Below are 17,342 nucleotides of genomic sequence, written 5' to 3'. Positions count from 1 at the left end.
ACAATCAACTTGATGTACCTGCATCTGTGGAATACCTGAATAGACAATGAATCATCCCAAATTGAGATGGTGGATGTTGGGAGCAACGATAAATATATATATTTTTCCTTTCTCTCTTTTTGTGAGTGTGTATGGGTATGCATCTGTGTGTGATTTTGTCTCTATAGCTTTGCTTCTACCATTTGTCATAGGGTTCTGTCTGTCCGTATTTTTTTTTTTCTTTAGTAAAGTTTTTAGCACTTGTTATCATTGGTGGATTTGTTTTTTGGTTTGGTTGCTCTCTTCGTTTGTTCTTTCTTTTTTTTAATTTTTAATAATTATTTTCCATTTTTTATTTTAATAACTTTATTTTATTTAATTTTTTCTTTCTTTTTTCCTCCCTTTTCTTCTGAGCAATGTGGCTGACAGGGTTTGGTGCTCCAGCCGGGCGTCAGGCCTGTGCCTCTGAGATGGGAGAGCCAAGTTCAGGACATTGGTCCACCAGAGACCTCCCAGCTCCACGTAATATCAAACGGTGAAAATCTCCCAGAGATCCCCATCTCAACGCCAAGACCCAGCTCCACTCAATCACCAGCAAGCTACAGTGCTGCACACCCCATGCCAAGAAACTAGCAAGAAACAACACAACCCCACCCATTACCACAGAGGCTGCCTAAAATCATAATAAGGTCACAGAAACCCGAAAACACACCACCGGATGTGGACTTGCCCACCAGAAAGACAAGATCCAGCCTCATTCACCAGAACACAGGCACTACTCCCCTCCACCAGGAAGCCTACACAACCCACTGAACCAACCTTAGCCACTGGGGGCAGACACCGAAACCAAGAGAACTACAAACCTGCAGCCTGCAAAAAGGAGATCCCAAACACAGTAACTTAAGCAAAATAAGAAGACAGAGAAACACACAGCAGATGAAGGAGCAAGGTAAAAACCCACCAGACCAAACAAATGAAGAGGAAATAGGCAGTCCAACTGAAAAAGAATTCAGAATAATGATAGTAAAGATGATCCAAAATCTTGGAAATAGAATACAGAAAATACAAGAAACGTTTAACAAGGACCTAGAAGAACTAGAGAGCAAACAAACAATGATGAACAACACAATAAATGTAATTAAAAATTCTCTACAAGGAATCAATAGCAGAATAACTGAGGCAGAAGAACGGATAAGTGACCTGGAAGATAAAATAGTGGAAATAACTACTGCAGAGCAGAATAAAGAAAAAAAAATGAAAAGAATTAAGGACAGTCTCAGAGAACTATGGGGCAATATTAAATGCACCAACATTCTAATTATAGGGGTCCCAGAAGATGAGGAGAAAAAGAAAGGGACTGAGAAAATATTTGAAGAGATTATATTTGAAAACTTCCCTAATATGGGAAAGGAAATAGTTAATCAAGTCCAGGAAGCACAGAGAGTCCCATACAGGATAAATCCAAGGAGAAACATTCCAAGCCACATATTAATCAAACTATCAAAAATTAAATACAAAGAAAAAATATTAAGACCAGCAAGGGAAAATCAACAAATAACACACAAGGGAATCCCCATAAGGTTAACAGCTGATCTTTCAGCAGAAACTCTGCAAGTCAGAAGGGAGTGGCAGGACATATTTAAGGTGATGAAAGGGAAAAACCTACAACCAAGATTACTCTACCCAGCAAGGATCTCATTCAGATTTGACGGAGAAATTAAAACCTTTACAGACAAGCAAAAGCTAAGAGAATTCAGCACCACCAAACCAGCTTTACAACAAATGCTAAAGGAACTTCTCTAGGCAGGAAAAAAAAAGAGAAGGAAAAGACCTAAAATAACAAATTCAAAACAATTAAGAAAATGCTAATAGGAACATACATATTGATAATTACCTTAAACGCAAATGGATTAAATGCTCCAACCAAAAGACATAGACTGGCTGAATGGATACAAAAACAAGAAGCATATATATGCTGTCTACAAGAGACCCACCTCAGGCCTAGGGACACATACAGACTGAAAGTGAGGGGATGGAAAAAGATATTCCATGGAAATGGAAATCAAAAGAAAGCTGGAGTAGCAATTCTCATATCAGATAAAATAGACTTTAAAACAATGACTATTACAAGAGACAAAGGAAACTACATAATGACCAAGGGGTCAATCGACGAAGAGGATATAACAATTGTAAATATTTATGCACCCAACATAGGAGCACCTCAATACATAAGGGAAATGCTAATAACCATAAAAGGGGAAACTGACACAATAATAGTAGGGGACTTTAACACCCCACTTTCACCAATGGACAGATCATCCAAAATGAAAATAAATAAGGAAACACAAACCTTAAATGATACATTAAACAAGATGGACTTGATATTTATAGGACACTCCATCCAAAAACAACAGAATACACTTTCTTCTAAAGTGCTCATGGAACATTCTCCAGGATAGATCATATCTTGGGTCACAAATCAAGCCTTGGTAAATTTAAGAAATATGAATTTGTATCAAGTATCTTTTCTGACCACAACACTATGAGACTAGATATCAATTACAGGAAAAAATCTGTAAAAGATACAAACACATGGAGGCCAAAAAATACACTACTTAATAACCAAGAGATCACTGAAGAAATAAAAGGGGAAATCAAAAAATACCTAGAGACAAATGACAATGAAAACATGATAACCCAAAACCTGTGGGATGCAGCAAAAGCAGTTCTAAGAGGGAAGTTTATAGCAATACAATCCTACCCTAAGAAACAAGAAACATCTCAAATAAACAACCTAACCTTACACCTAAAGCAATTAGAGAAAGAACAAAAAGCCCCCAACGTTAGCAGAAGGAAAGAAATCATAAAGATCAGATCAGAAATACATGAAAAAGAAATGAAGGAAACAATAGCAAAGATCAATAAAACTAAAAGCTGGTTCTTTGAGAAGATAAACAAAATTGATAAACCATTAGCCAGACTCATCAAGAAAAAAAGGGAGAAGACTGAAATCAACAGAATTAGAAATGAAAAAGGAGAAGTAACAACTGACACTGCAGAAATACAAAAGATCATGAGAGATTACTACAAGCAACTATATGCCAATAAAATGGACAACATGGAAAAAATGGACAAATTCTTAGAAAAGCACAACCTTCCAAGACTGAACCAGGAAGAAATAGAAAATATAAACAGACCAATCACAAGCACTGAACTTGAAACTGTGATTAAAAATCTACCAAACAAAAGCCCAGGACCAGATGTCTTCTCAGGCGAATTCTATCAAACATTTAGAGAAGAGTTAACACCTATCCTTCTCAAACTCTTCCAAAATACAGCAGAGAGAGAAACACTCCCAAACTTATCCTATGAGGCCACCATCACCCTGATAACCAAAACCAGACAAAGATGTCACAAAGAAAGAAAACTACAGGCCAATATCACTGATGAACATAGATGCAAAAATCCTCAACAAAATACTGGCAAACAGAATCCAACAGCACATTAAAAGGATCATACACCATGTTCAAGTGGGGTTTATCCCAGGAATGCAAGGATTCTTCAATATACGCAAATTAATCAATGTGATACACCATATTAACAAATTGAAGAATAAAAACCACATGATCTTCTCAACAGATGCAGAAAAAGCTTTTGACAAAATTCAACACCCATTTATGATAAAAACCCTCCAGAAAGTAGGCATAGAGGGAACTTACCTCAACATAATAAAGGCCATATATGACAAACCCACAGCCAAAATCATCCTCAGTGGTGAAAACCTGAAACCATTTCCACTAAGATCAGGAACAAGACAAGGTTGCCCACTCTCACCACTATTATTCAACATTGTTTTGGAAGTTTTAGCCACAGCAATCAGAGAAGAAGAAGAAATAAAAGGAATCCAAACTGGAAAAGAAGAAGTAAAGCTGTCACTGTTTGCAGATGACGTGATACTATACATAGAGGATCCTAAAGATCCTACCAGAAGACTACTAGAGCTAATCAATGAATTTGCTGAAGTAGCAGGATACAAAATTAATGCACAGAAATCTCTTGCATTCCAAATACTAATGATGAAAAATCTGAAAGTGAAATTAAGAAAACACTCCCATTTACCATTGCAACAAAAAGAATAAAATACCTAGGAATACACCTACCTAAGGAGACAAAACACCTGTACTCAGCAAACTATAAAACACTGATGAAAGAAATTAAAGATGATACAAACAGATGGAGAGATATACCATGTTCTTGGATTGGAAGACTCAACATTGTGAAAATGACTCTACTGCCCAAAGCAATCTACAGATTCAGTGCAATCCCTATCAAACTGCCACTGGCATTTTTCACAGAACTAGAACAAAAAATTTCACAATTTGTATGGAAACACAAAAGACCCTGAATAGCCAAAGCAATCTTGAGAAAGAAAAACGGAGCTGGAGGAATCAGGCTCCTGGACTTCAGACTATACCACAAAGCTACAGTAATCAAGACAGTATGGTACTGGCATAAAAACAGAAATATAGATCAATGGAACAGGACAGAAAGCCCAGAGATAAACCCTCACACATATAGTCACCTTATTTTTGATAAAGGAGGCAAGGGTATACAATGGAGAAAAGAAAGCCCCTTCAATAAGTAAGTGGTGCTGGGAAAACTGGACAGCTACATGTAAAAAAATGAAATTAGAACACTCCCTAACACCATACACAAAAATAAACTCAAAATGGATTAAAGACCTAAATGTAAGGCCAGATGCTATAAAAGTCTTAGAGGAAAACATAGGGAGAACACTCTATGACATAAATCACAGCAAGATCCTTTTTGACCCACCTCCTAGAGAAATGGAAATAAAGATAAACAAATGGGACCTAATGAAACGTAAAAGCTCTTGCACAGCAAAGGAAACCATAAACAAGACGAAAAGACAACCCTTAGAATGGGAGAAAATATTTGCAAATGAATCAATGGACAAAGGATTAATCTCCAAAATATATAAACAGCTCATGCAGCTCAATATTAAAAAAACAAACAACCCAATCCAAAAATGTGCAGAAGACCTAAAGAGACATTTCTCCAAAGAAGATATACATATTCCCAACAAACACATGAAAGAATGATCAACACCATTAATCATTAGAGAAATGCAAATCAAAACTACAATGAGATATCACCTCACATCAGTCAGAATGGCCATCTTAAAAAAATCTAGAAACAATAAATGCTGGAGAGGGTGTGGAGAAAAGGGAACCCTCTTGCACTGTTGGTGGGAATGTAAATTGATACAGCCACTATGGAGAACAGTATGGAGGTTCCTTAAAAAACTAAAAATAGAACTACCATACGACCTAGCAATCCCACTCCTGGGCATATACCTGAGAAAACCATAATTCAAAAAGAGTCATGTACCACAATGTTCATTGTAGTTCTATTTACAATAGCCAGGACATGGAAGCAACCTAAGTGTCCATCGACAGATGAATGGATAAAGAAGATGTGGCACATATATACAATGGAATATTACTCAGCCATAAAAAGAAATGAAATTGAGTTATTTGTAGTGAGGTGGATGGACTTAGAGTCTGTCATACAGAGTGAAGTAAGTCAGAAAGAGAAAAACAAATACCGTATGCTAACACATATATATGGAATCTAAAAAAAAAAAAAAGTCATGAAGAACCTAGGGGCAAGACAGGAATAAAGACGCAGACCTACTAGAGAATGGACTTGAAGACATGGGGAAGGGGAAGGGGAAGCTGGGACAAAGTGAGAGAGTGGCATGGACATATACACACTACCAAATGTAAAGCCGATAGCTAGTGGGAAGCAGCCACATAGCACAGGGAGATCAGCTCAGTGCTTTGTGACCCCCTAGAGGAGTGGGATAGGGAGGGTTGGAGGGAGGGAGACGCAAGAGCGAAGAGATATGGGGATATATGTATATGTATAGCTGATTCACTTTGTTATACAGCAGAAACTAACACACCATTGTAAAGCAATTATACTCCAATAAAGATGTGAAAAAAATACAATACAATTAAATTAAAAAAAGGTCAACCAAAGGTACATTACAACTGCAACCCAAGCTCAACCCGGATCAATCCATGATTGGATTAAGATGATAAGGCTCAAACCACAACCCACCCACTCATTCTAGCTACTTAGTAAGGGAAAGGATGAACTGATTCTGGTGGCAGGTGATATCATTTGGAACCTCTACATATTTTAAAAACAATGTCTAATATATACCAAAAAATGGTAGGAAGAGATAGGACCATATAACTGAAAACAACAAAAAAAAAAACCCCAAAAAAACAAAACTTCAGAAACAAATCAAACCAATATGTAGGTGAACTACACACAGGCATTAATAAATGTCTTTAAAAGAACTGTAGAGGAGGAGGATCAGGATAGTGGATTAAGAGGACATGGAGCTCACATCTCCCCATGAACACGTCAAAATACATCTACATGTCGAACAGTTCTCACCGAAAACTAACTGGAAACTGGCAGAAGGAATCCTGTACAAACAAGGCTGTAAGAAAGATACGCAGGTAATCAGGCAGGATGGGAAGAAAGCGATTGGGTTTGGCCCTGTGTTCCTGGGAGGTGACTCAGAGTAACAGGAAGAATACATGGGTGGACACCTGCCCTGGGGAGTGAGTGGTGAGAGCCACAGATTGGATGCCCAAGTCTGGGGTCCTGTGCAGGAGAGACAAGCCTCCTTGGTTGGTTGGAGGACCACTGGGACTAACAGGGGGGCAGTGGGAAGCCTGAACGCTGCTCATGAAGAGCACATGAGTGCTGGGTTGCCCTCAAGGCAGGGTGGAAAGAGTTCTGCTCTAGTGGCTGCCAGGTTTCCCACAACTGCCTCAGTGCATGCCTCAGCCTGAGCCGAGCCGATGCACCAGTGCTGCTCACTCCATGTCGCAGCAGGGCATTAAATCTGGGGTGGTCATGACCAGGGAGAAAACTTGATCTTGGGACGCAGAGACAACCTGGTCTTCGGGCGGAGGCTGGGTGGGATTGGGGTCAATGTTAATGCTTACTCAAGCAGAACATCACAAGAAGCCCAAATCTCTGATGGCAGCACTCGAGCATAGCTCAACTCCTGATACTGAAAGTCCACATAGACAACAACAGCTCTATAGTGTGGCTCCACAACAGGGCAGGGGCAGCAGGGATGGGGGCAGTGATCAGCTGTGAGGGAAACAATTGTGGGAACCTATACAGGCAGCATATCATAGACAGCTTGAACCTCTGTGTGCAATCAACACAGGCCAAGAGACCCCATGGACCCAACTTACTTCAGCACTTCCCACCACTTGGGCAAGCCTCCCAGTGTGGAAAAAGGGGGAAACACACAGTTAAAGGGAACAGAGCTGGCCCAGGCCAGACCCTCAGGGCTTCTGCTCCAGGAATTTGGGATCAGACCCCACCCCTCATAGGGTGGTCATGGCCACTGAGCAGAGGGGAAGTCCCACTTCACACCTGGTGCCAGCTCTAGCTCCTCCATCTCTAGCCCCACTCCCTACCAAGCTGATAGCTACCAGCACATCCTGAGGGAAGATGTGACTTGTTTCCACACCAAATCCAGCTCTCCCACCAAAGGCACTGGGCACACATAGGGATGCTGCCACATAAGAACACCCCTTCAAGACCACAATAGGTAACTGTTTCACCAAAACTCATAGAAACAGAGAAAGTTAAGCAAAAGGCAATGGCAGAAGAACTGTTCTCAATTGAAAGAGCAAGAAAAAACAGCTGAAAAAATAATGATACATAAATAAACAATTTACCTGAAAAAGAATTCAAACCACTGGTTATAAAAAATGTTAACTGAATTAGGGGAAAGAATCTATCTACACGCTAATAACTTTAATAAGAAACTAGAAAATATTTTAAAAGACCCAATCAGAAATGAAGAATTCAACAGCTGAAATTAAAAGCACACTAGGAGGAATGAATAGCAAACTAAGTGATACAGAAGAATGCATAAGTGATCTGGTAGAATAATGTAAATCACCCAATCAGAGCAGCAAAAGAAAAGAGCAAATTGTAAAAAATGAAAACATCTAGGAGTTCTCTGGTATATACTACTAAAGAAAATCAACAAAACCACAAGGGAAGAAACAAAGAGAAGAAAAAATGAACAGAGAAGAACTACATGAACAAGCAGAAAACAAGTGACAAAATGGCAATAAGTACATACCTATTAATAATTACTTTAAATATCAATGGACAAATGCTCACTCAAAGGACACAGGGTGGCTGATTAAATGAAAAAACAAGACCCTTCTATATGTTGCCTAAGAAACTCACATACATAAAGAAGGTGAGGCAATGAAAAAAGATATTTTACGCAAACAGGAACAATAAGAAAGCCAGGGTAACAATACTCACTTCAGACAAAATAGACTTTCAAACAAAGGCTATCACAAAAGACAAAGAAGGGCATTATACAATGATAAGGGGATCAATACAAGACAAGGATATTACACTCATTAGTATGTACACCCAATACAGGGGCACCTAAATATATAAAGCAAATATTCACAGACATAAAGGGAGAAATTGACAATAATACCATAACAATAGGGAACTTTCATACCTCACTTACATCAATGAACATATCATCCAGACAGAAAATCAATCATATAACAGTGGTCTTAAATGACACACTTGAACAGTTAAACTTAAAAGATATCTACAGGACATTTCATCCAAAAACAGCAGAATACACATTCCTTTCAAGTGCACATGGAACATTCTCCAGGACAGATCACATGCTGGGCCACAAAATAAGGCTGAACAAATTTAAGGAGATAGATATTATATCAAGCATTTCCCCCCACTACAATGGTATAAAATTAGAACTCAATTACAGGAAGAAAAATGGGAAAAGCATGAACATGTGGAGACTAAACAACATGCTACTACAAAACCAACTGGTCAATGAAGAAATCAAAGAGGAAATCAGAAAATACATTGAGACAAAGGAAAAAGGAAACACAACACTCCAAAATCTATGAGATGCAGCAAAAGCAGTTCTAAGGGGGAAGTTTATAGCAATACAGGCCTTCCTCAAGAAATAAGTAAAGCCTCAAATAAAGTATCTAACCAACCACTTAAAGAAATTAGAAAAAGACAAACAAAGGCCAAAGTCATCAGAAGGAAGGAAATAATAAAGATTAGAGAGGAAATAAATAAAATAGAGATCAAGAAACAATAGAAAAGAGGGAAAGAGGGAGGGACAAGACAGGAGAAAGGGATTAAGAGATACAAAACTACTATGTATAAAATAGATAAGCAACAAGGATATATCATATAGCACATGGAATTATAGCCATTATCTCATAATAACTTTTAATGGAGTAAAATCTGTAAAAATACTAAATCACTATGCTGTACACCTGAAACTAATATAATATTGTGACTTTTTTTTTTTTTGGCTGCACCGTGAGGCATTCGGTATTTTAGTTCCCTGACGAGGGATCGAACCCATGTCCCCTGAATTGGGAGCAGAGTCGTAACCACTGGACTGCCAGGGAAGTCCCTAATATAATATTGTAAATCAACTATACTTCAATTTTTAAAAGTCTGTGATAAATATGTTCAAGAAAATAGAGAAAAGATAGACAAATTGGAAAAATGATGGAGAATTTCACCAGAGAATTTGAGGATATAAAAAGCTTTAAATGGACATTCTAGAATTTAAAAATACATATCTAAAATTCTAATTCCTAATTTTCTATTCTACTTCTACCAAGGCATTCATTATGTTTCTACTAATTACCTTGAAGTTAGGAGGGATATAAGTAGACATAATATTAGGAACCATTTCCAGAATAAACAAAGTGCAAATGTCAACAAAAAAATGATGAAAGAGGTCTTTAAATCTTGTTAAGGGATGATAATTATAGTGTGAGCTTGTATATCCACAGCTTCCTGGCTAGTTAAAGCAGAAACAAACATATTTCACCAATCTAGATTTTAAGAACCCTTTTTTCTATATGATGGACAAAGTAAAAGCAATGGTCACTTACAGGAAGGTGTGTGAAGACAGCAAAGGTGCTACGTAGAAAGGCAATGAGGTCTACTAGGTAATCACTAGCTTTGTTGCCCAAATCTCCTGTCATCCAGTCATAGTCAGCCAGCTGTAGAAACTGGTCAATCTTCTGGTTTAAGTTGGTATAAATCTCTTCTTCAGCTGCATGTCTGGCATCCTGTGAAATATGAAATTTGAATGACCATTCAAAATTCCAGTATAAGCAAAGCAGAAATCTCTGCTTGGAGACATCTCAAACTAAGTAACATAATTTAGAATATCAAGTAATATCACAGTCTCCATTAATTTTTCTTGTTTTCAAAAGCTCAGTAGAGTCCTTTCTATTTTGTAACTGCAAGACAAATTATTATATTGATTCACCAAATAGAGAAACTGCCTTCACTGCCCTCAGCTATCTGCATCCTTTGTACCTTCTTACCTATGTTCCAAACTACACTCATTCTCAGGATCCTATTCTCTTTCTTCTCTTCTGGGATTCCAAGAACCTCCCTTCCTGCAATATCAACCTCTCTTATAGTCGCTAGTCTCTTCACTTTGCTTATTTTAAGTATCCTGAAGTTTCTAATTTAATGCTGTATGTTCTCACTAGTTACTATCCTACCTTTCTAGAGTCTTTATAATCAAGTTTCTTCAAAGATTGGCACACATTTCCTAAAATAGGCTCTAATTAACAATAGTCCTGAAAAATGCTTAAATGACAGCAAAAAAGTTCCTAGATCAATTAAGTCTGAGAAACCCAGTTTAAAAGAGCCTTGATTTACACTGGCATATAAAAGGCTCTAAGAAGTGTTATGGGACTAAAGCTCCAAGAAAAACATTTTTAGGACAAAATAGTCTATGCTGCAATCTAACAACGCATCAACATGGATTGGTCCAGGGTAATCCATGACTGCCAGGCTAACATATCCAGTATCCATTTTTCAGTCTGAGCTTACCCTGTTCTCTGTTGGCTTTCAGGACATAGTTTTACTTTTACTTTTCTGGCCTCTAATCCTCTCACTTTCGCTGGATGATTTCATCACCTCCTATGGCTTCCACTATATCTGTCCAAACCCTTTCTTGTTAAAGACCCATATTTCTGATTGTTTCCTGCATTATGGCTCACAGAAACTTTGAATACTGTAAGTCCAGGATGAGAATAATCATAATTCCCACTCTTCTCCTGTTCATTTCAGGCCAAGGCAGAGATTTAAGCAACATATTGGATTCCATTCATTCCTTCATAGTCACGGTGTCCTATAAATTCTAACCCCAAAATTTTACTCGAACTCATACCCTCCTCTCCATTTTCACCTTTTTAATGGCTGCATAATTTTACAGGTATTTACATACTATAATATAGGCATTGACTATGTTTACTTATATGAACACAGTTCTAAGAGCATTTCTCTGCTTACATATTTACTTACTTGTATGATAATTTAATACTGGCCTTGAATTCCCATCTTACTAAGTTTTCTTTTAATAAATAAACATTTTTTCTAGAAATCTGGGCTTAAAGAAAAATTGAGCAGAAAGTACAGAGCATTTGCAGATACTGCCCACCATCCCCCTCCCACTGTTTCCCCTATTTAAAAAACCTTGCATTAGTGTGGAACATTTGTTACAATAGATGAACCGATATTGATATTTTATTATTAACTAAAGTTCACAGTTTGCATCAGGGTTTACTATTGTGTTGTACAGTTCCATGGGTACTTACAGATGGATAATGTCATGTATTCACTATTACAGAATTGTACAGAATAGTTTTTCTTGCCATAAAAATCCACTCTGCTCTATCCAGCCCTCCTTTGCTCATCCCCCAAATCCTGGAAACAAACCATCTTTTTACTTTCTCCAGAACTTTGCCTTTCTACAATGTCTTATACTGGGAACCATGTATGTAGCTGATTGGCTTATTTTACTTAGCAATGTGCAGTTAATTTTCCTCCATGTCTTTCTATGGCTTGACAGTTCATTCCTTTTCATCACTGAATAATATTCCATTGTCAGGATGTATCATAGTTTGTTTATCCATTTACCTATTGAAGGACATCTTGATAGCTTCTGAGTGTAGTCAATTATGAATAATGCTGCTGTAATGATTTACGTGTAAGTTTTTGTGTAGCTTAACATTTCAATTCACTTGGATAGTTACCAAGAAGCATGACCGGTGAATTGCATGGGAAGACTATTTCTGTTTAGCCTTGTAAGAAACTGACAAATTGTCTTTCAAAATAACATTACCATTTTGTATTAGCACCAGCAATGAATGAGAGCTGCTACTGCTCCAGCATTTGTTGTCAGTGTTTTCAGTTTTAGCCTTTTTAAGAGTTGTACAAAGGTATCTCATTGTTGTTTTAACTTATAACTCCCTCTCCATCCTTTGGTGTGGTATCTATTCGGATCTTTTGCCCATTTTTAAAGTGAACCCACGTTAAACCCACTTTTTAATTTTCTTATTGTTGACTTTTACCCATTCTTTGTATATTTTGGATATAAGTCCTTTATTAGATATGCATTTTACAAACATTTTCTCCTTCTTTTCATTCTTTTAACAGTGTCTTTTCGACAGCAGAAGTTTTTCATTTTAATGAAGTCCATCTTATCAGTATTTTCTGTGATGGATCGTGTTCTGGTTGGTGTACCTTAAGTCATAGCCAAACCCAAGGTCACCAACATTTTCCCTTATGTTATCTTCTAAGAGTTTTATAGTGCTGTGTTTCATATGTAAGTCTGTGATCCCTTTTGAGTTAATTTTTAACTCAATTAACTCAAATTTTTTTGAGTTTAACTCAAACTCAAATTTTTAACTCAATTTTAAAGTGTAACATCTGTGTCTAGGTTCATTTTTTTTTTCTTTTTTGCAGGTGGACGTCGAGTTGTTTCAACAACATTTATTGAAAAGACTTTCATTTCTCCATTAAACTGAGTTTACTGCATGTCAACAATCAGTTGACTATATTTGCGAGAGTCTATTTCTGGGCTCCTATGTTGTTCCCTTGACCTAATTATCTTTTTTTTTTTTTTGCGAATACCACACTGTCTTGATTACTGTAGCTTTATAGTAAGTCTTGAAGTCAGGTAGTGTCAGTTCTCCAACATTGTTCTCCGTCAATATTGTGTTGACTATTCTGGGTGTTTTGCCTCTCCATATAAACTTCGGAAACAATATGTCAATATCCACAAAATAAGTTGCTGGAATTTGGACTGGGACTGAATCTTTAGATTAAGTTGAAAAGAACTGATATCTTGATAAAATATTGAGTCTTCTTATCCACGAATAAGGAACATATCTCCACTTATTTAGATCTTACTTCTTTGATTACTTTTTATCACAGTTTTACAGGTTTTCTCACGTAGATCTTGTTTATCTTGTTAGATTTATACCTATTTCTCTCTTTTTTCAATGTTAATGTAAATAGCATTATGTTTTTAATTACAAATTCCAGTTATTTGTTACTGGTATAATGATAAAGCAAGTAACTTGTATATCAATTTTATATGCTGAACCTTACTACATTCGTTTATTACTTCCAGCAGTATTTTTGTTATTGTTAATTCTTTCATATTTTCTACTTAGACAATCATGTCGTCTGTAAACTAAGTCAGTTTTATTTCTATCTTCCCAGTCTGTAAATCTTTTATTTCATGGCTTACTGAATGTTGAATAAGAGTGGTATAAAAGGACATCCCGGCCTTTTTCATGATTTTAGCAGGAAAGTTTCTAGTTTCTCACTATCAGGTATGATGTTATTTGTAGGACTTTTGTAGATGTTCTTTACCAAGTTGAGGATGTTCCCCTTCTATTATAGTTAGCTGAGAGGTTTTTATCATGAATAGGTGCTGGATTTTGTCAAATGCATTTTCTATATCTATTAATATGATTCTATAATTGTTCTTCTTTAGCCCATTAATGTGATGAATTACAATACTTGATTTTTGATGTTGAATAAGTCTTGCAGACCCGTTTGGTGGTAGTGTATAATTCTGATACATTGTTGGATTCAATGTCATAATATTTTGTTGAGGATTCTGTATCTAAGTTCATGAGAAATATTAGTCTGTAGTTTTCCTTTCCTGCGATGTCTGGCTGGTATTATGGTAATGCTGGCCTCATACAGTGAGTTACGTAGTATTCTCTCTGCTTCTATTTCCTGGAAAATATTATAGAGAAGTGGTGAAATTTCATCCTTAAATATTAGGTAGAATTTCTTTCAGTTTAATTAGCATATAACTGACAAGTTGTAAGATATTCAAAATGAAAAACATAATGACTAAATATATACACTGCAGAAGGATTCCCCACATCAAGTTAATTAACACAGCTATCACCTCACATATTAACTTTTTTTTGTTTGTTTTGGTGAGAACATTGAAGTTCTACTCTCTTAGCAATTATCATTTATACAATAGTGTAATCAACTATAGTCACATTGTTATATACTAGATGCTCAGACTATTCATCTTACAATTGAAAGTTTGTATCCTTTTATCAACCTCTATTTCTTCACCCCCCAGCCCTGGCAATAATTTTTCTACTCTTTGTTTCTATGAGTTCAACTTTTTTTGTTAGATTCCACATATAAATGATACCATGAAGTATTTGTCTGTCTGGTTTATTTCATTTTGCATAATGCCTTCTAGGTTCATCCATGTTTTTGCAACTGACCAGGATTTTCTTCTTTTTTTAATGGCTGAATAATATTCCACTGTGTGTATGGGGTGTGTGTGTGTATGGGTGTGTATAATTTAGCTATTCATCCATTAATAGACACTTAGGTTTTTTGCATATCTTGACTATTTTGATTAATGCTGTAATGAATGTGAAAGTATACATAACTCTTCAAGATATTGATTCCTTTGAATATACACCCAGAAGTAGAATTGCTGGATCATATGGTAGTTCTATTTTTAATTTCTTGAGGAACCGCCATACTGTTTTCCATAGTGGCTGTACCAGCTTACATTCCCACCAACAGTACACAAGGGTTCCCTTTTCTCCACATCCTTGCCAGCATTTGTTATCTCTTGTGTCTTTTTTTTTAATAGAAGTATAGTCGATTTACAATGTTAAGTTAGTTTCTGGTGTACAGCAAAGTACAGCTATACATATATTTTATATGTGTGTATATATATATATATATATATATATATACACACACACACACACACACATACACACACACACACACACACACACACACATATATATTCTTTTCCATTACGGTTTATTACAAGATATTGAATATAGTTCCCTGTAATATACAGTAGGACTTTTTTATTTATCTATTTTATATATACTAGTTTGTATCTGCTAATCCCAAACTCCTAATTTATCCTTCCCCCATCCCCTTTCCCCCTTGGTAACCATAAGTTTGTTTCCTATGTCTGTGGGTCTACTTCTGTTTTGTAAATAAGTTCATTTGTATCATATTTTGGATTCCACATATAAGTGATATATGGCATTTGTCTTTCTCTGTCTGATTTACTTTACTTAGTATGATAATCTCTAGATCCATCCATGTTGCTGCAAATGGCATTATTTCGTTCTTTTTTATGGCTGAGTAGTATTCCATTGTATATATATATACCACATCTTCTTTAACCATTGATCTGTTGATGGACATTTAGCTTGCTTCCATGTCTTGTCTATTGTAAATAGTGCACTATGAACACTGGGGTGCATGTATATTTTCAAATTAGAATTTTCTCTGGATATATACCCTATCTCTTATCTTTTTGATGATACCACTCTAACATGTAAGGTAATATCTCATTGTAGTTTTGATTTGCATTTCCTTAAAAATTTGTGATGTTGAACATCTTTTCATTTACATGTTGCCCATTCGTATGTCTTCTTTGGAAAAATGTCTATTCAGTTACTCTGCCCATTTTTTAATCAGATTGTTTTTTGCTATTGAGTTGTATGAGTTCTTTGTATTTTTTGGATATTAACCCCTTACCAGATACATGATTTGCAAATATTTTCTCCCATTCCATTGGTTGCTTTTTCATTCTGTTGATGGTTTCTTTGTTGTACAAAAAGATTTTAGTTTGCTGAAGTCCCACTTGTTTATTCTTGATTTTATTGCCTTCGCTTTTGGTGTCAACTCCAAAAAATCACCTCCAAGACCAATGTCAAAGAAGTTACCCCCTATGTTTTCTTCTAGGAGTGTTATGGATTCAGTCTTACATTCAAGTCTCCAATCCATTTTGAGTTGATTTGTGTCTATGGTATAAGACAGAGATCCAGTTTCATTCTTTTGCATGTGGCTGTCCAGTTTCACCAAAACCACTTATTTAAGAAACTATCCTTTCCTCATTGTATATTCTTGGCCCCTTTGTCATAAATTAATCGACCATATATTTATAGGCTTACTTCTGGGATCTCCAATCTATTCCATTTATCTATGTGTCTGTTTGTAGGCCAATACCATACTGTTTTCATTACGATAGCTTTATAATTTGAAATCAGGAAGTGTGTTGTTTCCAGCTTTGTTCTTTCTCAAGATTGCTTTGGATTTTCAGAGTCTTTTGTGGTTCCATACAAATTATAATATTTTTGTTTTCAATTTCTGTAAAAAAAGTACCATTTTGATAGGGATTGCATTGAATCTGTAGTTCACTTTGGGTAGCTTGGACATTTTAACAATATTAATTCTTCCAATAAATGAACATTGAATATCTTTCCATTTACTTGTGTCTTGTTCAACTTCTTTCAACTGGGCCTGGTGTTTTCTGTTTTCAAAAGCCATTAATTATTGATTCAATTTCTTCAACAGATATAAGGCTATTTAGATAATTACTCCTTGTGTGAGTTCTGGTAAATTGTGTCTTTGAAAAAATTGGTTCAATTTATGTAGGTTGTTAATTCGTGGATATAGAGTTGTTCATAATATGCCCTTATTAATCTTTTAATGTCCATGGAATCAGTAGTGATGGCCTCTTTTTCATTTATGATATTAGTAATTTGTGTCTTCTCTCTTTTATTATTGGTCAGCCTAACTCAAAGTTTATCAATTTTATTGATCTTTCTAAAAACCCATGTTTGGTTTCATTGGTTTTCTCCTTTGCTTTTCTGTTTTCAATTATTTCTGCTCTAATTTTTCTTTTCTTTTGATTATTTTGGATTTAATTTGCTCTTCTTTCCCTAGTTTCCTAAGGTAGAAGCTTAGATTACTGATCGTGAAATTTCTTCTTTTGGAATTTAGGCAATTAATGCTATAAATTTCCCTATAAGCAGTGCTTTCACTGATGCCACAAATTTTAGTAAGTTATACTTTAATTTAGTACTGTTTAATTTCTC

The 17,342-nt window shown here is 36.0% G+C and overlaps 1 protein-coding gene across 2 annotated transcripts in view; it reads right to left on the bottom strand.

Moving 5' to 3' along the window:
• Positions 1 to 17,342, bottom strand: part of EXOC6B (exocyst complex component 6B) — a 714,846-nt gene that overhangs the window by 272,620 nt on the left and 424,884 nt on the right. For both annotated transcript variants that reach the window (XM_036873122.1, XM_036873124.1), the window contains exon 18: positions 10,029 to 10,208. In XM_036873122.1, coding sequence (XP_036729017.1) covers positions 10,029 to 10,208 — 180 coding nt within the window. The remainder of the gene's footprint in view (positions 1 to 10,028; positions 10,209 to 17,342) is intronic.

This window comes from Balaenoptera musculus, chromosome 13, assembly GCF_009873245.2.
Source record: "Balaenoptera musculus isolate JJ_BM4_2016_0621 chromosome 13, mBalMus1.pri.v3, whole genome shotgun sequence".
NCBI classification, from domain to species: domain Eukaryota; kingdom Metazoa; phylum Chordata; class Mammalia; order Artiodactyla; family Balaenopteridae; genus Balaenoptera; species Balaenoptera musculus.
The sequence above is the reverse complement of the archived record's forward strand: the minus strand, read 5'-3'. Positions and strand labels throughout refer to the sequence as shown.